Below are 23,959 nucleotides of genomic sequence, written 5' to 3' on the forward strand. Positions count from 1 at the left end.
AATTATCTTCCCTCACTGATTATAATGGTTTTGCTTCTGGAATTCATACTTGGCAGGACCTTACTCCGTACCTGGTGGACTCTCCAAAAACACCTGCTGTGTGATTGAATGAATGAATGACGACGTGGGCCAACCTCCATGGCAGTTCTTGAAACTTCTTCAAGAGGTGGGATGCCACCATCAAAGGGCAGGCCCTCTGGGGACTGCAAATGGACTCACACCCATGTCACTCCGTCCTGCACAGTTGGGCAACTGGCAGGCTCTCACCCAAAGTTAGCATGATCTATTAAGGTCTCTGGAATCCTGGATGAGACACGTTGTGCAGAAAGAATCCTCTTACTCATACTTTCCCACTGCTGCTCCTCTCTTCAGCACTTCCTTCCAGCCTCCTCCCTCTCGCTCGCTCGTTCTGTCTCTCTGGGGCACTGTGCTCTTTCTTTCCAGTTATTATACGTCCTGCCTGACACATTCCATTTACTGACAGAAAGACAGATGGAAGGAAAACTTCCCTTCTATTTTTAAGAGCTGCTTCAAGATGCACCTTTCTGATGTTGCCGAAAGCTCTGGCATTACTGTTTCCTCTGGACAGAATTCTGTTCCTCCAGAATGGAATCGGGCCCACACAGCCATTTCTAATACAGCTTTTGCTTTGGGAGTTTGTTTCTCACCTTTGCCAGTGTTTGAGATACGTGAGATACTTGTGTGTCCTGGGTGTCACTTGATCAACAACAAGAACGGGAAAAACACACACAAAACCCACTGCTTTGTGGGTATGCAAAATATCAACTGACATTTATTGTTGTTTTAGCTCTAAAAACCAACTGTGAAATGAGAGATTGGCTGGAGGAAGATGTGACTTGGAAACAATAAATGTGAACAGAGACTGCCAGAAAAGACTCGATAATTCACGTGGAAGAGGAAAAGCCACTGGGGGAATCAGCCTCTTCTACTTTGTCCCACAGCTGCCACGATGGTAGTCTGGGGCGGAGAGGCAGTCCCAGGGCTCCTGAGCGGCAGCCTGGGAAAGGGCAGGGCCACCCGCCCCACACGGCCCTAGTCCCTCTCATACAGCCGCCCGTACAGAGCTGCTGTCACCAGGCCAGAGGACAGTCCCCTCTTCCTCAGGAAAGAGTAGTCACTCTCCCAGCCAAACTGATCAGGGGTTTCCAGGGTCATCCCTGAAGTAAGAAGCAGAGGAAATATATAGGAAGTACTGAAGTTCCCCCACAGGTGAAACGCAAACCTCCCCGTGGCCTCTGTGATCTCCTGCCCACAAGTGTCAAAGCCAAGACCCCCACACTTGACCAGGGCACAAGCTTGAACGTAGTAAGTGCCATGCACAGTGTGCAGACCATCGAAGACCCCCAGGGCATACAACTCTTTGGACAAAGTGGGCCTCTGGTAAAGTAAATGACAGCAGAGGCCATTTGCACAGACACGGAGGTAGCCTTCCTTTCCCCACACAGGTACCAGGGTGAAATTGTCATACATCATCTCCGAGTGAAATGTGGGAGGAGCGTTCATGTTCCATTTGGTAGCTCTATCACAGTGGACTTCCTGAGCATCCTTTTCACAGTATGGGTCACCTGCCAAGAGTTCTAAAAACTTACTGTGGGACGGGTCCATTTTACCCGTGGTATTCTGCATACCAATAAGACCCAGCGGATTTTTGGCTACTTGTGCTATTATAAGATGACCTCTGGAGTCTTCCATGTCATGATGCCAAAAGGATTTCCGAGGGCTGTGTATACCACTTCCAGTCATCCCCAAAGTTGGGTGGTGGATGTTAGCAGCTAGAAAGTTGATGCCGAACGCAATGGCAAAAGCTCTCTGAATCTGAATGGCTGCCAAGAGCGGGAGCTGGTTCATCCAAGCAGCTGGGTACACAACGTGCTTCACCTCAGGGTCTTGGAGGAGCCTAATGGCAGGCTCAAAGAACAATATATCAAAGCAGGTGAAGATGCCAAATTTGCCAGCAAAGGGGGTATCAAAGATGATGAGATCCACTTCGAGAGGGGCATCGAAAGCTGCCTCAAAGTACAGGTTGTGTTTGCGGTAGCGGTCAACAAGGGTTCCATTATTGCTGAACACGACATTCGTGTTAAACTGGTATCTTCCATCATTTGGGCACCCAGGGTCATTGCGATGACAAGGCTGCTTTGTCCCGAGATTGGCCACCAGGAACATGTTTCCCTTGATGGCCATACAACTCAGGCGCTGGAGGACCTAAAGAAAAAGAAGTATACATGTTTTAAATTTATTTTTTAAATCCTGCCTTTTGTCTTACAATTTTAATTAGAAATAATTTTAAAATAGAAAAGTAGCTATATTTTATCTATAATATGTAAAGAGCTATCATAAATCAGTAAAAAAAAATACAGAATATGTGCAGGGGATATAAAGAGTTGATTCATAGAAAAACAAATACAAACATCTGAGAAGATACCCAACCAGATTAGCAATGACAAAATGCAAATTAAGATAACAAGAGATCATTTTGAACCTACATAAGATTGGCAAAAATTCCAAAGATGATTCTATCTTGCATTGACCAAAATGTGGGAACACAGGCACTCAAACTATTGCTAAGGAAGTAAAGTGAAAGAGCTTTTAAAAGGGAAACTTGGTACTCCTCAAAATAATTTAAAATGTGCACACCCTGTAGCTGAGAAATTCCAATTCTAGGAATCTCCCCTCATAGAAAAGCTTAGACATATTTACAAAAATATGTGTATAAGGACAATCATTGTAAAATAATAGCAAAGTTTCTTTTAAAAAGCATAGAGCATGCTAAAAAACAGGAAGTCAGTAACTACGAAATGTGCAGAATATAGTTGGATGCACATTAAACTGTTGGTGGCAGTTTCTCTAGGAAGAGAAGTAGGCGATGGGTGGGGTGTGTGACTTTCTTTTCTTTTTTTACTTCTGATTGATTTGTTTGTTTTCTAAGTGTATATTCATGTATTTCTTGTGTAATTAATAAAAAGAACAATCCAGAGATGAGTAAAGGCCCCATAGTACTAGACATCCTCTAACTAAATGAATATATAGCCCAGGGAGTGTGGGGAGCCTGGGTTTCCTGTTTAGGATCCAGGGTCTCTTTTCAGCTTGATTTAATACATCTTGGCTTTTGGCCCCGAGCTGGGTTCATCTCTGTGTGCCTTGTGCCTACTGAGGAGGAAGGCTGGGACCCTCACGTACCTCTGTGTCGTTGAATCGGTGGGGCTCCAGGCATGGGTTCCACCTGACCAACCGGGGAGATGGCATGAAGTCCAAAAACGGGTAAACAGATGTTCTTGTAAAGTTGAATCCATGAATGCCATCTTCTGGAAACACTATAATCTGTACGCCCTGTAAAGTCAGAAACATCGAAGTAGGGCATGTCATTGGGTAACAGGAAGCCTCCCTGCTTTCATTTGTTCATTCTTTCGTTCACTTGTCTGACCCCCCCCCCCATCAAGCTGCTGTTCCGTGCCGGGAACCAGGGGTATAAACAGGGTGCCTGGACTCTCCTCAGGGATCTTAGTCTCGGGGAAGCCGTCTCACTTGGCCTAGTTGTGAGGGAACCAAGGCAGAAGGCTTTAGAAACCACCATTAAGCACACCTGGGGTCGTGTCAGGGAAGGAGGGAAGGAGGGAGAGGGGAAGGGAAAGCGGGCATTTGCCAAGCAGATGGGAGGGGCGTGGAGTTCCTGGTGGTGGAGTGGAGGATGGGACACAGTACAGAGGCCTCAAATACTGGGCGTGGTCACAGAAGGGGTGTCTCCAGTCCCACGGTTTCCACTCATTGTGCATCCTTTTTTTTTTTTTTTAAGACTTTATTATTTGACAGAGAGAGATCACAAGTAGGAAGAGAGGCAGGCAGAGAGAGAGAGAGAGAGAGAGAGAAGGAAGCAGGCTCCCTGCTGAGCAGAGAGCCCGATGCGGGGCTCGGTCCCAGGACCCTGAGATCATGATCTGGGCCAAAGACAGAAGTTTAACCCACTGAGCCACCCGGGAGCCCCTCTCATCATGCATCTTAATCAGATGCGGAGCTTCTGGAAAAAGCCATGCTGGGCCCCACTCCTAAAAAGTCTGCTTCATTTGACTGGGTCTGACCACACGGTGTTTGTCAAAAGGTTCCTGGGTGTTTCTTTCTTTTCTTTTTAAAGACTTTATTTATTTATTTTGGGGGTGGTAGGCAGAGACTGAGGGAGAGAAAGAATCCCAAGCGAACTCTGCACTGAGCAGGGAGCCCAAGGCAGGGCTCCATCTCACAACACTGAGATCATGACCTGAGCCAAAATCAAGAGTCTGATGCTTAACTGACTGGGCCACCCAGGCGCCCCTTCCCGGTGACTCTAATGTGCAGCCAATTTTGGGACCTTCTGGTCTGCTGGGCAAAAGTCAAGTGTGTTGATTTCGGCATAGAAATAAGGATTTTCTCTACTTGCAGTTCACCTGGGAATGAGGAGGCTCCCTTCAGGATTCTAACCACCCACAGGCTTTGTCCCACACCTGGAGACACCCTCAGCTCCATGACGTCTAGGCACCCTAGGGCACCTGTGGTGTCTGCAGTAACCTAATGAAATTCAAACAAGTGGGGTGTCAGCAGCAGGGCCTCCTTCTCCTGCTGCTCTCCACGTACAGCTTAAAATGTCAACGTGAAAGGTGGAGGAAGGCAGAGAAGGTATGAATAATCTCAAATAAGAGGCAACTTGAGTCACTTATTTCTGGAATGCACTGCAAACTTTTTTCTGGTTAAGAAAGCTTCAAAAGTTTAACTGTAGGAAACTCAGAAAACAAAATACTAGTTAATATTAGTTTAGTTTTTCATTTTTTCTCAGTGTATAATTGAAATATTAAATATTTATTATAATAAAAGACATGTTTTCCATCTTGACTTTTCCCACTATCTAGAACCTCAAGACTGCACAGCTACCTTCAGAAATACTATTTGCCGTGGCTACATTCTCTTTAAGGGGCCACCCCAGCTCATCCGTTCTCAGTGGACATCTGTCTGTATTGTTCCCAACTTCTGGTGACTGTCTGCATTCAGGGGGCTCAAAACACTTGCTGAGTGTTGTTCACAAGTCTTTGGATCTCTGATTATTTATTTAGAAGGAAGTCTTTTTTTTTTTTAAAGATTTTATTTATTCATTTGACAGACAGAGATCACAAGTAGGCAGAGAAGCAGGCAGAGAGAGGAGGAAGCAGGCTCCCTGCTGAGCAGAGAGACCGATGCGGGGCTCCATTCCAGGACCCTGGGATCATGACCTGAGCTGAAGGCAGAGGCTTTAACCCACTGAGCCACTCAGGCGCCCCTAGAATGAAGTCTTATAAGTGAAAATACTGGCTCTAGGATATGAAAAGTTTTCAGTTCTTTACACGGCCAAATAGCTTTCCAGAAAGATGAGGCCCGTGTATACTCATTCCAGGAGACATTGGTCATCTGGTCGCACCTTGTAAAGCAAAGTCATTGCAAACTGGGAAATAAAGCAGGATGAAGAATGTTTGCCTTTCTAACACAGGCCAGGGGACTGGTTAACAGGCTCAAGGATGACCTACCCAGTGAATGTGTCCTGTTGGGCTTTGTTATTTCATAGAAGATCACCTCAGAGATGATCCTTGCCCTGCCCCGTAGGTCATTAGCCAGTTTTGTATTGATTCACAAATTTATTTCAACATTCATTTGGTGAACACACTTCTGCTCCTCAGATGCTCTTCTGAACCAGCTTTGCCATCTTACAGATTGCTTTATTCATCAGTGAGTAAAATGACAGCTTTGACACAAGCCCATCCTGCATTTGTATTGGAGTCATGTTCTTAACGTCTTGAAAATTATACTTGGACACAAGTTTTCATTATTAAAAAGAAAACTCTGAGAACACTGAATGGTTCCCTTGGACAAGAGCACCTAAATTATGGATACATATTAGATTCATACTGAGGTTAAATTGCATTTCCTGAAGTACATATTCTCCAGGAATAAGAAGAGGAACCAAACCTGAGCCAGGGCAGAACTTGGGGTCTAATGTGATTACCGCTCCCTCTAGAAAGCAGTCAGCATTCCTGATAAATGAGCACTTTTCTGACAGACCTCCATGAGATCAAGAACTCCTGAGGAATTAAGGTTGCCAATCCAGCTGACTGAGCAGCCCAGTAGCTTTTAAGATGGACTCCTTTCCTTCTCCACAAATACCTCTACCAAGACAGAGATACTTCCATTGGATTTTTCGGGAACCCCTGCCTTGCGGCAAGTTTGATATAAAAGTTTGACACATGTTGGCAGCCATGTGTCTTAGAAGTTGCTTTAACACATATAACCACGTAAGGGAGCCGAGCGATGTGGAAGCACTAAAAATGATTAGCCGCTTCAACCCTGCCTTTGGGCCACACACAGAGAAGGAAGGAAGCCCTGCAGCCGGCCTGGGTTCAACAAGAACATGGTGTCTAGGTTTCCTTCAAGGGCAGGTTATCGGTAGGCAGGGGAATACTACAGCTGTGGTGTCTAGGGTTCAGTAGGGTGTTTGCAAACATCTTAGGACAGTCTTATGGGCAGGATGGAGAAGCAGGAGGCTGACGCTTCAGCCCCATGCTGGCGAGCACCTCTGCATGGAATGCTCTGGAGTGGATCTCTGTCATCCGCAGGTCTGAGGGCACAGCCTGGGATTTTTTTACACTGACTTCAGCGTAGACCTCAGTGAGGTGTGTATCAAATGTGTGAATGACGTGAAGGTAACTGATAGGCAGGATGTCCGTAAAGATCCCCAAATAGCCCACCAGGCTGGAATGAGGACACTTCCCAGCATAAACGTGGTCAGGTGCTCAGGTTAGAGACATTAACTTCATAAGGACAGGGTGGCGATTGGCAGCACGTGTGTCTGTGTGTGGAAAAAAGGCTCGAGTGTGAGCGGACAGCGAACGCCTCATGAGTCCACAGTGAGACGTGTCTACCAATGATTTTCCGGAGACAACGTCTCACATGAGACTGCCCTCGTCAGACAGCACAGGGAGAAATTCCTATAGCTCTGGGCACACAGAGCATCTGGGAAGTCTTTGGTAGAAGGGATATACAGCCTGGGGGAGAGACACTGAGTTTGTGGGGTCGGGGTGGGTCATGACCGACGTCCTCAGATCTGTGGAAGATGGCTGCTAGGGTAAGGGCCTTGTTCTGCTCTGTTTAGCTCAGAAGGCAGAATGATGGGAAGCAGTTGCAGGGAAGCCTATTGTTCATTGAAAGGAAGACCTTGCCAGAAGTCCCTACTCTCAGGAGAAAGGGAGTGCTGGGCTACAGAAGGTGCTCAGGGAGAAGTTGGATGTGGGGCTTTGAACTTTGAGGAGTGTCTCCCATCAGAAGAATCTGGACCAGGTCTTCAAGTTCCCTTCCAATCTTAGTTTTATATATGTGTATATATTTTTTAAAAATTTTATTTATGTATTTGAGAGAGAGAGATTGACAGAGTGAGAGAGAGCAAAAACAGGGAGAAGAGAGAGAAGCAGGCTTTCCATGAACAGGGAGCCCAAAGCAGGCCTCCATCCCAGAACCATGAGATCATGACCCAAACCGAAGGCAGACGCCCAACTGAGCCACCCAGGCACCTCTATATGTGTATATTTAAGAAAAAATTGCCTATAATTTTATACACACACACACACACATAATGGGTTAGAATTTTAAAATGCAGCACTAGAGAGTGGCTGTCCCAGGACCCCTGACCTCCCAGAACAAACACAGGGACCACCTGGGGCAGGGCCTCTGGGCCTCACCCTTTCTGGCTTCTACAGTCTGGGAGGAAGAAGCTGTGCTCACATGGGCTTCACCTCCCACCGGATAGGGCAGGGCCTCCTCACGCAGTTGGGCTCCCCATCACCCGTTCAGAGCCCAAACTCCCCTTCGGTGATGGGTTTCCCAACAGGGCATTTTCTTGCAGTCACATCTGGCACCCAGATTTCCCCCTGCACCCCACCCTTCCTGGCGGGAACAGCGCCTGTGGGCCAAGCAGGAAGCCCTCACAAAGGCTGGCACCGACTTCCCTTTGTCCATCTCCGTTCTGTCTGCACTGAGTTCTCAGCCTGTTCATGGTCTGGAACAGGGACCAGAAACGAGCCCCAAATAATCAGGAGGTGGCAAACAGCAGTCCTGCGGATGCTTACTATTTTCAGTGCCTCAGAGAGGGTGAGAGATTCCCATCCCTGCTAGTTTCCAGATTTTTCTGTGCATGGGATTCCACTGGGGAGCCTTAAAAAAAATCCCAGGACCCAGCTCACACCCTCTCCGACTCTGTGAGCATGAGACCAGGCACCCACTGGACAAGCAGTCCCTCTGCACAGCCACACTGAGAGCCAGGGGTTAGTTCCAGGCTTCTCAGATATGAGGAGCAAAGCAGCACCGGAGACCTTGGTACAATGTCGATTGATTCAGCAGATCTTGGGCAGGACCCAAATTCTGCGCCTCTCACAGGCTCCTGAGGGCTGCGGCGGCTGGCTGGTGCATGGACAACTGAGACAGCTTTACCAGCTGGACTAGTTTTCCAGAGGGCCTGCGGGAACCACTGACCAAAGAGCGAGCTGCCCTGTTTTACCGGACAAGCTGGTGGGAGTCCTCCCCGGAGCTTTCCTTGCCTTTTGGGCTGCGATCATCACTTGCTGCTCATAGATGTCGAGGTTCTGATTCATCAGCTCCAAGGCCTCCTTGCGGCTCATGAGAGCCAGGGGGTCGGAGGTCAAGATGGATCGGTGCTCATACACGGCGGCCATGTAGTGTTCAGCCTCGTGGTGACTAGCCTCACGTGGCTCCTCAGCGTGGACTCCCAGGGCAACCACGTAGCAGCTGCAGAGGAAAAGAGCAAGCTGGCGGCCGGCCCCAGACATAACGCAGACTGTAAATCTGGAACGTAAGGAGGCAAAGGAGAAACAGCCGAATAAAGAATCCTGCCAAGAATGTAACTTTTGCAGCTGTGATTTATTAGTCCCAGCAATTAAAGCTCCCGCCTGACACTGCAGCTCGAAGATTTTTTCATGTGCCTAATAAAAGAGTATGTGTTTCTCTCCAAACACGTAGCGGGCGACATTTAACATGGCTCGCGTTGTGAGTCTGGTTTTAGAACGTTTCCAAAACAGAACCAGCATTGGCCATGATTTTCTAACCTGGGGTTCAGCAAGACACGAGCACGTCACCACTCACCTTCCTAGCCACACACTTAGGTTTTAGGCCAGAATGATGACTACAATTATTTTACAGAATTCGGGGGCCTATTAACCACATCCCATCACCTGTCCTCTCTACACAGGCAGGTCAACCCTCTACGCCAGCTCTGACTGTTGTGATCCCAGTAATACAGCTCGGCTTTCCTGGCCAGGAAGATCCCATGGATTGAAATTCTCCCTGCCTTCCTTTGGTCGGTACTGAACATAAAGGGTAAGTAAGTCCTTCTTAGCACAGGATTCTTTCTTTGGTGCAGAGAAGCTGCTGACTTCTACTTAAATGCCAGTACCTACTCTCCGTTATGGGCAGGTAAAAAGAAGTCTCCCAATCAAAGCATTTTTTCCCCACCTTCCTGAATTTGACAAGTATCAGTGTACATCATCATCTTCTCAACCTCTGTCTCTGCAATTCCAGAACTCTTGCTCCAAAGTGTATCCATTTGGAAATAAAATCCTTTTGCAGCAGTAAAATGCCATATTCTAGAAAATAAACCAGAATTTTCTAGAAAATATTCTAGACTTCTCTAGAAAGTAAACTCAGCTTTGTGGGTGTTACCCTAAGAGATTAGAAGTAAATTAGGTCACTGACGACGACACTTCTGTGTGTTTTTTTCCCCAAGAACAGGAGTTTTTATTTCTAATGGTCGGGCATTACACCGAATCGTCCAATTCCCCCTTGAAAAACAGCCTGGCCTCCCGCCTGAAGGCCCTCCCCCTACACACAGATTTACCAGGGGCCTTGCCAAGGCTAGGCCACTTGCTCTGTGGAGAGGTTCTGGGGCTGACCAAGTGCCCAGGAATCCAGATTAAACATCAAGATAACAGAGATGAATCAAGGAATCCTATCTCCGTTTTTTAAAAGGACAACGGACACCCTGTCCGACTCTGACTCATAACTCCCGTGTTTGCCTTTTAAAACCAAACTCTCCAGGCCGCAAATTTCCTCTTATTTTTCTCTTAAACGGCCCAGAAACAAAAATAGCCGCAAGTATTTTCAACAACAGAACAAGGACGAGGGATGCTCAGGCAGGATCCTTGCAAAAGCAAACATTTCTCAGGCTGAGGCAGGGCTCATCCCACCCCTCTCCTTTCTCCTGCTGTTGCTCCTCGCCCCAGGGGGTAAGTACACCAAATACCAAACCCCGGGACTTGCTGCCATTCATCTGGGACACTGAACAATGTTTGAAGATTAGAACAAGGCGCCTTTGAGTAAGCAGTCATGAGTTTCTGAGTAAGAAACAAAAGTATAATTGATAAGCTCTCTTATCTGAATTTTGCCTCTGAAGACCAGCAAGGAATAATTTTAACAGCCTCAAAATCTAGTTTCCATTTCCCCCTCTAGCTCCAAAATGATAATGGGGAGTGGTCTGGGGGGGTACTTTCATCTTCAAAGACAAATTCCCTATATTTCTCAAGTATTAGGCAATGGCCTCATGAAGAGGTGGAGAAACTGAGGCTGGGGTTGGGGAGAGTTGTACGAACCAGTGCCTGGTGGAGCCAGGTCAGAAGTTCCTGGGGGCCAGAGCATCCCCTGTTCTCAGCTAAGAGTGGTGTCTCACCAATTTACCTGGGGACAGAGGACATGTGTTTAAGTCTCAGGACTGCCACACAGTAAAACCAGAAAACTGGGGAGCCGGCAAGATAGCATATTTCTTTCTGTTTCGAGAAAATAAAATTTAGATTATTTACAAAAGGTGCCTGGTAGGAGAGCTATACATGGCAACCATTTGTGTGTGAAGGAAGGTGGGTCCGTAATAAGAGGTTAGAAAGAGTCTACCAGGTGTTCACACTTGAAAGAGACGAGCTTAAAGAGCTAGGAGAGAATGAGTAATTATGATAAAAATAGCTACAACAGTTTGCCCTTCTTGAAGAGTGGGGAAACAGCAGTCATTTAAACCAGATTGGCAGACGCTGGCTTTCCCTCTTTATTTGGTACTAACAAATGTCTCAGGAAAAACCAAACAAGGCCCAAAGCAGACACTTCGAAAGGCAAACCAGGTAGGAGAGGGGGCACAGTTATAATGGGGCAGGACATCATCCAGATGTGGTTACCAGGGGCTGGCTCACAACGGAAAGCACAGGTGGGCTGGGATGGGTGTAGGGGCTGCCCGGGAAGAAGAAAGTTCTGGAAGTCCTCGCCTTCTTGCAAACCCGTCAACAGATCTCTAGAGCTGGCCCGAACCTGGACCCTAAACAAAATGGTGAGTAGGGGTATATGCTAAGCCTGAAAAGGTAGATTCATACCCTCTTCCATTGGAGGGCATTTGACAGGTAGGCTCAAACTGCAGGAAAGCCTGGTGCCAAGGCCCCCGTCTAGGTGACAGTGCATCTCCGTACCCTGCTTCATCCACTCTGCTCACTGTAACCCTCTGAGAAGGGGGCGTGGGCCCACGAGGTGCCCCGAATCCCCCTGCCAGGAAAACAGCCGAGCCAGGAGGGTGCTCACTTTAGACATCCGTGGGACACCCAACTGTGAGCCAGACGCAGGTGGTGGTGTTGGGCACAGCCCTGAGCAAGCTAGGCCCTTTCCCAGCCAGCACCCCTCAGGATGGAAGGGGAGACAGACCACAATCAAATCAATCCCTAGGATGTCAGACAGCAGCAAGCGCAAAGGAGAAATAAAGGCAGGGAAGGGGCCAGGGAGGGCTTGGACTGGGTGGGGGCGATTTTAAACAGGAAGGTCACGGAAGGCCCCTATGAGGTGAGGTCTGCCAGAGGTCAGAGAGGAGACCATGTGGATGCCTGGTCAGGGGTTGGGGAGGTGGGGGAACTGTTCTAGGCAGAGAGAACAGCTGGGTCAGAAGGCTCAGTTGGGAACTCGCTGAGTAGCTTCAGGAAACAGCAAGGAGATGGGGCACCTGGATGGCTCAGTTGGTTAAGCACGTGCCTTCAGCACGTCATGATCCCAGGACCTTGGAATCGAGCCCTACATTGGGCTTCTCTTTCTCCCTCTGCTGCTCCCCCTGCTTGTGTGCTCATGCTCGCTCTCTCTCTGTCAAATAAACAAATAAAATCTTAAACAAAACAAAACACATACAGCAAGGAGAGCAGTGGGCTTGGCCCAGGGGCAGAGGAAGGCAGCAAATAATGAAGTCAGAGAGAGGCAATGCAAGCCTCGCTCCCTGGGCTCTCACAGCCCCCTGCAGCTGCCCTGTCCTCTCCCATTCTCCTCTTGCTGGAGCAGCTCATGAGAGCCAGTTCAAGAGCAAGTCAATCACGACACTCCTGTGCTCCAAGTCTTCCAGTGAACCCCTGCTTCTCGTGACGGAAAAGCCACAGACTTCACAGCATGCCAACAGGCATGAGCCGGGAGGCAGGAACTCACCGATGGGGTGGGCAGAGATTTGCTGGAGTGACATTTTTAACTGCCCAGAGAAGCCCCTGCTTCTCATTTCCCAGTGAAAAATATTCCTCCACCCCTAATCCTGGTCAGGAAGGTTCTTGGGATCGTGAGAAAAAGAAATCAACGTCTAAAGTATATGGCAATCTATTTGGTGGAAATTTGGTAACATGTCAATCACTAGTTATTTTTATACATGTGAACTTGTAGTTCCACCCTGCTAAGTGATTCATCTCGAAAATTAGCTGTATTTCCTTCTTCGCCATACTATTACAATAGTATCTTCTGCAATAAAATGAAAGGACTATTATTAAGGTGCTCTTAATAAGATAATTTCAGAGGCAGGCATACACATTTAGAAATTTATATATAGAACTACTGATCATTTTAATAAAAGATCTTGTCATTCTTGACTTGTCAGGGAGAATAACAGTCCCAGGACTAGGAAAGGAGGCAGGAAAAGTCAGCAAAGGAAACGGCATATCCTGTGGAACAAAGCCGGAGGGACCTGCCAAGTCCTTAAGGAACCAGCACGGTCTATGCTTCCATGTGTATCTGAGAGAATGCCTCCAACGACACTGTGAGTTTCCAAATGGTTTAAAAATTTATTCTCATGACGGTCAAGATATCCTTGTCTAGATCCTTTTACATAAGGGGAAATAATGTCCAACCTCCACCTAATTTACAGACTCTGAATTTAAAGAAGTCCCAAGAGACCTTTTATTTCCTAGAAAGCCTCTCGTTTCCTGATTCTTCCCTCCACTGTAGCTAGTCGTGAGCTCCTCTATGACTGGCCCCTGGAATAGGAAGCCCCATAGTGGTTTTAGCTTGGACAGTTTCATGCAAACCTATCCATCACAAGACTTTTGATGTCTCCATCGGAAATGTCAAGTGTAAACACTTGTGAGTGGCAGGTGACGATGACATCAACAGTCAAAGTTGAACTCAAAACAGCAAATAAATTACCCAGTCCTGTGAAATGATCTGCTAAGTGGTGATTTCACTTTTTTAAAAATCCCACCTATTATCATACAAAAAGAGAGTGGCATACAGAAATGTAACTCTGGACCAGACCTTTGATGAGGGCCTATTTGTGTCACGTTAACTAGTTTATCTTAGGATACCCAATGAGCACTCGAAGGATTGTTGACACTTGAACCTAACTATAAGTCATCTCTCTTTTTCCTCAGATGGGAAATTACCTTCATAATTTGAGTCAAATAAAAATTCTTCCTGAAATGCCCAAGTGTTTAATGCAAGAAGGCACTTTCTTTTTCATTTTCTTGTGTGAATAGAGAGAGTCCCAGCAGAGACCGAGTATATAGGTTCACCACTGCCACCGTGTGGACAAACAGGACCATCAGCCTAGGTCGGATTGCTTGTCAGTAACAGAGCAAAGTGATGCCTAAGCAGTGAATGGACGGTGTTTTTCCTCCTTTCCTTTCCTTTTCATTTATAACACTTCATCTATCTCTTCTACAGAGGAAAAACAGAAAAAAAAAACCACTTTCCCAGATGTGGGCCTCATGAAAGTTGCTTTTTATTTGCCATGCTTCCAGGACCTAGGGCATCTTCTATATTCATAAGTTCTAAATTTGTTGCAATTTCTTCTCTCACGGTGGTACCCTCCATAGGATGTGACTGGATGTGCAGAGTGATACAGCCCATCCACCTGGTGACAGGCAGCACAATGAAAAGGGAAATCTAGCTGAGTTAAGGGTTCTATAGGGACAACATTTTATATCGACGATTTTACATGTCACAGGCTAAAATTTTCAAATCATTTTAACAGCCGTCATTTCAGTTTCTCATCTTGTTGCATAAAGCATGAAACCAAATGGTAAATTTCTAGTCTCCAGGTGAGGGAAAACTCTAGCACTAGTTAGTACTGAATAGGGTAGAAATCAGACCCCCTGGCTCCCCCGGTCCAGCTCCCTCCAGCACATAGTGAAGAACTGTGGCCATTTATCAGTCAAAGGCCACTGGCCTTCAAAGGCCACTGGGCAGACTCCAGTTTAACTGTGGCAGAAAGAGAGATTCACGGGGGCTCTCAAATGCTAGCATGCCTTCAGAGTCACCTGGAGGGCTTGCCCGCATAGATCCCCGTGCCTGGGAGTTTTGATTCAGCCAGCGTGGGACCAGGCCTGAGAATCTGCATTCCCTAACAAGTTCCTAGCTGACTGATGATGACGATGGTCAGGGGATGGGGTCACGCTTGGAATGTCACTGGGCTAGAAGTTAAAGGCACAGAGATCCTATATTCTGACTCCTATCTTTCCCTCCTGTCCAAGACAGGAGTCTGAACCATCACCTTTATTTCCCGGGTGCCTCCCCAATTGGGCACACTTCCAAGTGTTTCCACCATATTTAGTGAAAATGGGCCGCAAAGTATTTAAATACTCAAACCAAAGTAAAAACAGAACAAAACAAAAATCCCAAAACACCTCCCGAAACAACTAGGTCCATGTCAGCTAAAGGATTCAATTCTTGTCTTTGGTCTTAACAGGAACATCATTGTAGAACCAGGTTGTGAATGGTTTTCCTTTGTTTAAATAAAGTTCCTGATTTTAAAAGAATAAAACAAGAACAACACAGATATTTTGTTATATAAATAGAGACTCCATCTATACACTTAAATTATACATTTATAGATAAGAAAAATCACCTATGTTTGGCCAAAATGTATTGGTTTCCTTCTCAAAAACATATCTGAAATCCTTAGGGGTCGAAACTGAATCACTGAGGATGGAAGTCTTATACCGTGTTCCGGAGACTTTGACCAGGGAGCAAGGAAAGAGCCAGAGAAGGCTTCTTCCACCGCCAGTCAGTCTTCAGAGAAAAGAATGACAGGGCCACTTGCAGCCACTCTGCTCTTCTGGAATATTTATAGCTTCCAGCGAGCCTTCGCCTTCTTCATCCTCCAAGAATGATCATCAGTTTCTCTGAAATGAGCCTCAATGACTGTCAGCATGGAATTGTTTTTCAAAGCCCTTGGGAAGTTTCTCTTCCACTTCTTTGTTGGAAATTAGAGTCACTGGGAGAGCCACCTTCTAGACAATGAAGACCTGAAGGCTGGACATCTAGGAGAAACACAGACAGTGCATGGAAAACATGATGTCCCAAAACCACAGGTCAAATTTTCCAGGGAGGTGTGCTCAGAAATGTGGGCAACATAAAGGCTCTTTGTGATTACTAAGTGTCTGGATACAACATCGCTAAGGCTGGAGCGGTGAGATATCACCACGAGTCCATCGCCCCTATGCTCTCATATGCCAGAGCTCCGGAGTGAAAAACCAGATCCCAGGACCAGCATAATGGTGCAGATGCCCTGGATCCTGTGAAGAACAAGGTGGTGAGTGCTACAGCCCAGGGACTCTGGTCCCCAGGGCAGAATAAAAATCCTTCATAAAATAGCCTGGAAACACTGAAAGTGAATGATAGCAGGAAATGTGAAGACAACAACAAAAGCGAAAGCAAAACACAGCACTAGAAAAAACATGTCAAAGTCCACCGACTTTCTCCTGTGGAGAAGCCAGGAGGTATATGTTTGGGGGAGGCACAGTCAAGATCACCAGCAGCAAAAGGTGGACAAATAGGTCCAAATGCTATGGGTTCTGAGTATCTAGAGAGGAGACTCTTGACGCAAGCATGGTCAGAATGTGTGTATGACCCACGGGATAGGCAGGTGGTCGTGATATTCAGTTATAGGGCAGTGCACCAGTGAGAATGACAGTGACCTTCCAGCCTATTCCCTAACTTGGCTGTCTTCTCCACCCATGGTATGGTAGAGGTCTAGAGAAATCATCAGCCTCTCCACCTTTATCTCTCTTCCTGGAGGCACCAAAGGGGTTTATCTTCTTTGGTTAGATTGGTAATTACATGTGTGCCTCTGGCAAAGGTCCTAGCTCGGCCACAGCTGCATCCTGGTTGCTAACACAAGTCCTGTGGGGCCTGATGCCCTCTTTGACTGGCCCTCCCATGTCCTCCAGCTTTATTTGACATGAGGGTCCAAGTCCTCCAAACTCAGGGCTTTCTGAGGCTGGTGGAAGTGTGGAGTTAGATAAGAAGGTCTCAGAATCTTCCACGATAGGCTGGGGCTACATTCCTTGGCACTAGGGGCAAAGCAGAGAACAGTCTAGCTCTTCTTTGGAAAGAGATTACTCCTGAACTTGAAGGGGATCAATATCCAGAGCCAGGATTTAACCCAAATTGATTTTGTTCAAAGCCTACATTCTTTTTATGCTCCTGCACTCATAACAAGGGGAGGAAGCATTTGACTGAATAAGTGATATTGGGATGACTGAATTACAAGCAATTTTTTCTAAAGATTTTATTGATTTACTTTAGGCTGGGAGAGGGAGAAGCAACTTCCCTCCTGCGCAAGGAGCCTGACATGGGACTCAGTCTCAGGACTCTGGGATCATGACCTGAGCCAAACACAGATGCTGAACCGACTGAGCCACCCAGGCAGCCTGAATTACAAGCAATTTGGAATTAAGTTTAAATATCTTGGGCTATATACCAAAATAAACTCAAAATCAAGAGTTTACTATTGAATGATAGGAAAACTAGCATAAATTAGAATCTGATATCAGATACTTGATTAAACCACTTTCTAAAATTTGAAGCAGGTAACATAATAGAAGAAACAGATTGACAGAAATTTACATGCAAAATATAAACATCAACACAACAGTTATAAACAGGCAATGAACAGGAACACATTTAAATGGGAAGAAAACAATCATCAACAAATACTTTGAAAGATTTTAAACTTATGTACAAAATAAACATTAACTGGTACTATTCCAAGGTACTATTGAAAAAAGAATTAGGGTAAACTAGTAAAGTGATAATGAATTTTTTACTGGGGGATAAAAGTTTGACAATTCCTCTTATGAATCACTTCTCTGTAATCCTTCTCTGTAATTCCTCTTATGAATCACTTCTCTATAAAGTCTACTTCTGGGACTTTATCTTAGGAGTCATTTGAAAAACAAGTTAGTTGAAATGACAGTGTACCATGGAAGTAAAGAATACAGGCTTTAGAGGTTTCAACATATCCAAGTTCAAATCCTGGCTCTGATTTACTCATTTCATAACCTTGAGTAGATTATTTATGATAAGCTTCTGTTTCTTCATCTCTAAGTTGAAAATGTAAATATATGATGTAAAGTACTTAGTGTTCAATAAATGGATGCCAGCTAAAAGCAAAGAATGACTCCCAACAGGTGAAAGTTGGAAACAAACAATACTCAATATGAATGAAGTTATGAAAATTGATGTATATATATCAGGTGGAACATTAAGCAAGCATTGAAAAGACAGTAATGAAGACTCTGATAATGGACGATATCTAAGACGTGCTAAATAAACATATAATGAAAACATTTCTATATTTACAATGCGAATAGCTAATAAAATATGTACACAGGTGAACAAAGATTGGAAAAGAATGTGAATTAACAAAAACACAGAAGCTCACATAATGGGGATTTAAAATGCTTTCCTCAATGTTACCCTGTTTTTGCCAATAAATGAAAAACATAAGAAAAAAAAACAACAATAGCTGAGACTTCTGGCATCTAGTGTGGTGTACAAGGAGCCTAGCAGGAGCCATCCTATTGTTAATGAGCCAAAACCCGAACGATCCAAAAACCAACAAGTCTTCTTAATTATTGCAGAGAACTGAGGTCAAAATTAGAAAGACAGACAGGTGGACGCACAGAATCCCCACTTACTGGATCAGCGACCTCCGTGGGAACAAGGACTAGCACATGAAAACTTAAACTGTAACTGATGGGCCCCTGGGTGGCTCAGTCTGTTAAGCATCTGCCTTTGGCTCAGGTCATGATCCCAGGGTACAGGGATCCAGCCCCACATCGGGCTCCCTGCTCAGAAGGAAGCCTGCTTCTCCCTCTGCTCCTCCCCCTGCTTGTTCTCTCTCTCTCTGTGTCAAATAAATAAAATCTTAAAAAAAAAAAAAAAAAAAAAAGACAAAACCAAAAAAACTGTAACAGACAAACTTTGGAGGCTCAGGGGGGGTCAATGCCCTCCCATGGCAGGAGGGCGAGGCTTTTGTGAGTTTTAGCTCCAGGAGCTCTGCTAGGTTCTTACAGTGAGCACTGGGAAGAAATCTCCTGTTTCTGGCAGGGAGAAAGGGAAAGCAGCCAGGGCATTCTGTTCTTCGGGCGGCCTGCCCTCAGAAAAAACGGTTTCATCAGAGCTAACCGCTTAAGCCTGTATCAGAACCTGACTAACCTGGAGGAAGGGCAGACACCCACCTCTGGCCTCCTCTTGCCACCCTGCGACCTTGTAAAATTTACAGTCCGGAGGCACAGGCTCTCTACCAGACTGCTGCAGCTCTGGTAGCCAAGTCCACTAAGCTGCGAGCCGGGGAAAGAACTAAGAGGGTATCTGCCAGTGCAGTCAGTTTTCCCCAGATCCCTGCCCAATGACTTCATTTAAACTGCTCTGGCCCCCAAGGGACAAGTAAGGCTGGCAAGAATGTTGTATTCCTGGGTGCCTGGGTGGCTTGTATGAGTAAGCATCTGCCTTTGGCTCAGGTCATGATCCCGGGGTCCTGGGATCGAGCCCCACATTGGGCTCCCTGCTCCATGAGGGTCTGCTTCTCTCTCTCCTACTGCCTGCCCCTCCCTCTGCATGTGCTATCCTGCCCCCATCAAATAAATAAATAAAATCTTTAAAAAAAATTTTCCTAATTTTAAAAAAATTAAAAAAAAATAAATATGTTCAAATCCTAATCCCCAGAACCTGGGCATACGTTTGGTTACAGGGCAAAGGGTTATTAAAGTTGCTAAAGAGCTGACTGTAGGGCGCTTGGGTGGCTCAGTTGTTTAAGTCACTGCCTTTGGCTCAGGTCATGATTCCAGACTCCTGGGATCGAGTCTGGCATCGGGCTCCCAGCTCTGCAGGGAGTCTGCTTCTCCCTCTGACTTCCTCCCCTCTCATGCTCTCCCTCACTCTCTCTCTCTCAAATAAATAAATAAAATCTTAAAAAAAAAAAAAAAGAGCTGACTGTAAAATGGGGAGATTATCCTGCTTACGTGAGTAATGGAATGGAATCACCAGTGTCTTTATGAGTGAAAGAAGTAGAAGGAGAACCAGAGGGACGGTAGCATGGGACGGTTTTGCTATTGTTCACCTTGAAAATGGAGCCAAGAATGTGGGAAGCCTCGAGAAGTGAGAAGTGACAAGGCACGGATTCTCTCTTAAAGCCTCCAGAAAGGAATACAATCCTGTCAATACTTTGATACTATCCCAAGGAGACCCATTTCAGACTTCTGAACTATAGAACTGTAAGATAATAAACTTAAGTTGTTTAAAGCCACTAAGTTTGTGGTAATCAGTTATTGCAGCTTAGGACACTGATAACAGACAAGATAGTTTAAAAAGCACAACGTTGAAGGACTTTCCTACCAACGTAAGACTTATTCTAAAATATATAGAAATTAAGATAGTGTAGGATTGGTGCTGGAATATAAAAACAGCAGATTCCAGAGAGAAACCGCTGAGCAGGGAGCCCGATGCCGAACTCCATCCCAGGACCCTGGGATCATGACCTGAGCCAAAGGCAGACACTTAACCTACTGAGCCACCCAGGCGTCCCTCCCAGGCACCTTTGTAATGTCTTTCTTAAGCTGGGGCTGAGGACATGTGTATGTATCAATCCCTGTTCCTATTCATGCGTCTGAAAGATGTCACAAATGTTAAATATAAACACATTTTAAAGTAAATAAAACAATAAATCACAGGTAAGTGCCAAAGAACTCAAAGGTTATGATACAGAAAGAAGTTTAAGAGCTTAAGCTCTTCATCAGGAAGCTGTCCCTCATCTGGGTTACACCCCAGCGGTTTAACGCCAAACCCTGGGAATCAGTCAGAGATTCTGCCCTAGAGGGGATTCTCTGTTTTGCTGACACAGCAAACAGATTTAAAAAAACACAAAACAATAAAGTACAAAGGTGCTGCAATGAAGGCTAATGGCCAAACAGAAGAAACATGAAAACAGAAATGTTTAACTGCGGGTACCATGTTTCCTAAGTGAGAGCTGCTGCCCCCCCACTCCACCCCATGGGCCACCCCACGTGTGGAGTTCTAGCATATGGAGAAATACGAGAGTACGGTTTCAAGGCCATTTTAGATAAATCTCTCATGTTGTCATAGCATGATGTACAGTTGTCACCATTTCTGGTGCACTTTACACAAAGTAAACATGTTTATTAGTGATTTAATGATTGTTCATGCCAAACTATCCTAAATTTAAATTTAAAAAAACCAAAACCCCACAACCAAACACACAATGGATGAAGATAAAGCTAAAAGACGGAATTCATGTTTCCTCAGTTTCTACCCCAGGGTGCTTCTGGATCCAGTCTGGGTCTATCTCACCACTCAAATGTGGAGCAAAGGTGCTTGGCTGTCCAAGCCAAGGGCAGAACCCAAATTTTCTCTAGATCACAGGGCAAATGGGAAAAACACCCAGCGCCCGTCCCCTGCTAAGGGGCCTTCAGTCTGACCCTGACACCTCAATGAAAAAAATGTTTTCTGCTGGTTTTGCTTCAAGCCTATTTCTGAGCATTAGTAATTTGCAGTCCATAAATTTAACTAGAAGCAAAAAATAATCAATCTCACCTATTTGCCTCAAAGAACAATTTTATTAAATATTTTATTTTCTGCTGTTTATGCTAATGTATTGCTTACAGCACATTTCCTGCTGTTCAGTTTTCCATGTTAGTTTTAAAAACAGATTTTCTTTTAAAGATTTTATTTATTTATTTGACAGAGATCACAAGGAGGCAGAGAGGCAGGCAGAGAGAGAGGAGGAAGCAGCTCTCTGCTGAGCAGAGAGCCCAATGCGGGGCTCGATCCCAGGACCCCGGGATCATGACCTGAGCCAAAGGCAGAGGATTTAACCCACTGAACCACCCAGGTGCCCCCCAAAACAGATTTTTTTAAAAGTAGAACTCTATACAGATTTCCCTTTTTTGTTATTGTCGCTTGCTTTTTGTTAGTATTTGAGATATTTGGTTTCAGTTTTCTCTTCTTTTATTTCAGCCACTTTTCTTTTCAGCCATTCTATGATGTATCACACATAACCTTACTTCATTTCTTCATTTGATAACCAAACACTTGCCATCTTGATAAAATAAGTTTGTGAGATAATCTCTCACAGGTGCAGGTGGTGTTATGTGCTTTAATAATCACAAGGATGTTTAGTGTCCTTGTTAGTTTACTGAAATTAAAACATACTGCCATAATTTGGGGGCCTCAGGAGGCCTTCTACAACATTTAGAAGCTGATGAGAAGAACAAGGCAAGAGAAATGCAGGTTAAATTAAATCTCCTCACAGCTGACAGCCCACTGGGAGACCCTTGAGACATGCTCAGTAATGGCTCTCCTCAAGGAACTCATGGCTGCCTTAATGCCTTCATGTTTATATTTTATTAAAGACTAAAAATAACCTTATCTTAACAGCAGCTAGCCCCCAAGCCCCAAGGTCCTAAGAGCCTTGCTTCAAAATTCCTTAGGAACTTTATCTCTATCCCCACTCCCTCCACAAACTTAGAAGAATATAATCAGTCACTCCTCACAATCCTGGGGCAGTTCTTTCTGTCCACAGGTCCTGTCCCAGTGCTATAATAAAATTACTCTTTTGCACCAGAAACATCTCAAGAATTCTTAGCCATTCGCTCTCGAACCCCAAATTCTTCCAAATGTCATCATTTTGGCAGCCCACGTGGGGCTCGAGTCTTTTCATCTGGACTCTGAGCCTCACTGCAAATTTGAAGGGTAATTACTCTTCTCTTCCCTTTACTTTCATTTCAGGGGCGTTTCAAGGGGCCTGCTGGCTTTTAGTCAAACACTTTCACGTGACTTGCTCAGGCTGCAATCCTCCAGCCTGTGGCTACTCTATGGGGAGGGAAAAGCCTGCCTTTTGGCTGGAAATTAGTACATTGGCCAGAATAGTAATAACACCCAGAAACTTGATGCCCTCTCTTTATTCCTGTCCTTTTGTTTGTTTCTTTTTCTTTATTCCTGTCCTTAGGCTTGGGACTGCCCCCTAAGTCACTAGGACGCCTGCCAATCTTAAGAGTCCCCTGTAAGGTTTCCTCCTCATCCGTCTAATATGATCCCCTTCACGCCTCTGGTCTAGGCGCTCCTGGCCACAAGAATTCTACTTAGAGCTGGCAGAAACCAGTACCCAATTAAATTAAAACTGGGGGACCATTTCCTAGGTTAGTAGGTATAAGGACTATATGCACTGGAATGTTGCTTAGATCACGGTGGATTTCTATCTTTACTGTTTTTCTTCAACGTCCTTTATTGACTACTTAAGTTACTAAATGGAGTACTTTTCCCTTGTAAAACTTTTCTGGTGTTCTTCACTCTTCTGGCAGGTTCTTCACAGTATGGCAGGACACTGTATTTTGGTCCATTCACCAGCATCCGTTTGTAGTCTAGAATGCAATGGGGAAGAGAGGGGACACAGGCAATCCCTCCTATGGGGCCTTTACTTTACAGCAGGGAGGGTGATCAATAGTCATTTTGTTGGAGGGATGCCTCCAGTCACCTGGATACCCAAAACTCCCAACATATCCTGCGTGGGACACCACCCAGGAGTAAGGAGCGATTTTTGATAATGAACCTTCTCTAGGCTTCTTCAGTTCCCAAGGACTTTCCCATGGCACGCCTTTTAACCCACTGGAGACAATTTGAATTGTGAAATTTAAGAAAGAACTGATCTTCTTTTATAACACTGCATGGCCTCAATATGATCTACCAGATCTCTTCTGCTAGGAAACAGGGACAATGAACTGAGGTACCCTATGTTCAGGCTTGAATGGCCCTAAATCACAACCCAATCTAAGGACCTCTTACAGAATGTGTCTGGCCACTAACCAGGCTGATAAGCTCCTTCCTGATTGTCTAAACAACCCAGATTGCTAGAGGAAACACAGGCCATCTCTAATGAAGGGGATGCTGACCCCCTCTCCCTGTTCTCCCAACAGAATCTGGTCAGTTGTACACTTTGATGACTGGGTCCCCTGTTTAGAGAGCCTATTATCGTTATGTTAGCTTTTTCTTTAAAAAAAAAAAATTAGACTCATTCCTTCTCTGACCTCCTTCCATGGACAAATAAACAAAAGCAAACAAAAAATTCCAATAAAACATCCGACAAATAAAATTCCATGTCTACCACCAATGAAAGTAATAAAAATTGTGGTTAATGCTTACAAAGTCTGCATGGAAGTGTCTTGGATAAATCACAGAAGAATCCTATAATCACAGTTGGATTGCAAGGAGTTGCTCCCAGCGCCTGAGAATCCTGGGGAGGAGGACTGTCATCACTTCTGCTCAATCATCTGACCAAGTGAACAGTGGAATCTTGCACCCTGAACCAAAGATATAA

At 45.3% G+C, this 23,959-nt stretch overlaps 1 protein-coding gene and 1 long non-coding RNA gene across 2 annotated transcripts; one reads left to right on the top strand and one right to left on the bottom strand.

Moving 5' to 3' along the window:
• Positions 1-42: 42 nt before the first annotated feature.
• BTD (biotinidase) lies at positions 43-23,942 on the bottom strand. The gene is made up of 4 exons (XM_032332570.1): positions 23,785-23,942; positions 8,604-8,868; positions 3,202-3,351; positions 43-2,226 (listed from the first exon to the last, which is right to left on the bottom strand). The coding sequence occupies exons 1-4, from the start codon at positions 23,793-23,795 to the stop codon at positions 1,054-1,056; spliced, it is 1,599 nt and encodes a 532-aa protein (XP_032188461.1). The 5' UTR covers positions 23,796-23,942; the 3' UTR covers positions 43-1,053.
• On the top strand, positions 10,638-16,475 carry LOC116584369. Its single transcript, XR_004283175.1, has 3 exons — positions 10,638-11,386; positions 12,947-13,105; positions 15,248-16,475. It is a non-coding gene; the product is annotated as an uncharacterized LOC116584369 (long non-coding RNA).
• Positions 23,943-23,959: the final 17 nt, after the last annotated feature.

The sequence above is a fragment of the Mustela erminea genome, chromosome 1, assembly GCF_009829155.1.
Source record: "Mustela erminea isolate mMusErm1 chromosome 1, mMusErm1.Pri, whole genome shotgun sequence".
NCBI lineage: Eukaryota > Metazoa > Chordata > Mammalia > Carnivora > Mustelidae > Mustela > Mustela erminea.

What these genes read in the sequence shown, in the direction of transcription:
- BTD (XM_032332570.1), bottom strand. An exon ending in TGATGATCGCAGCCCAAAAG is followed by an intron (nt 3,352 to 8,603) that starts GCAAGGAAAGCT and finishes CTGACTTTACAG; the next exon opens with GGCGTACAGATTATAGTGTT. An exon ending in ACCGATTCAACGACACAGAG is followed by an intron (nt 2,227 to 3,201) that starts GTACGTGAGGGT and finishes CTTTTTCTTTAG; the next exon opens with GTCCTCCAGCGCCTGAGTTG.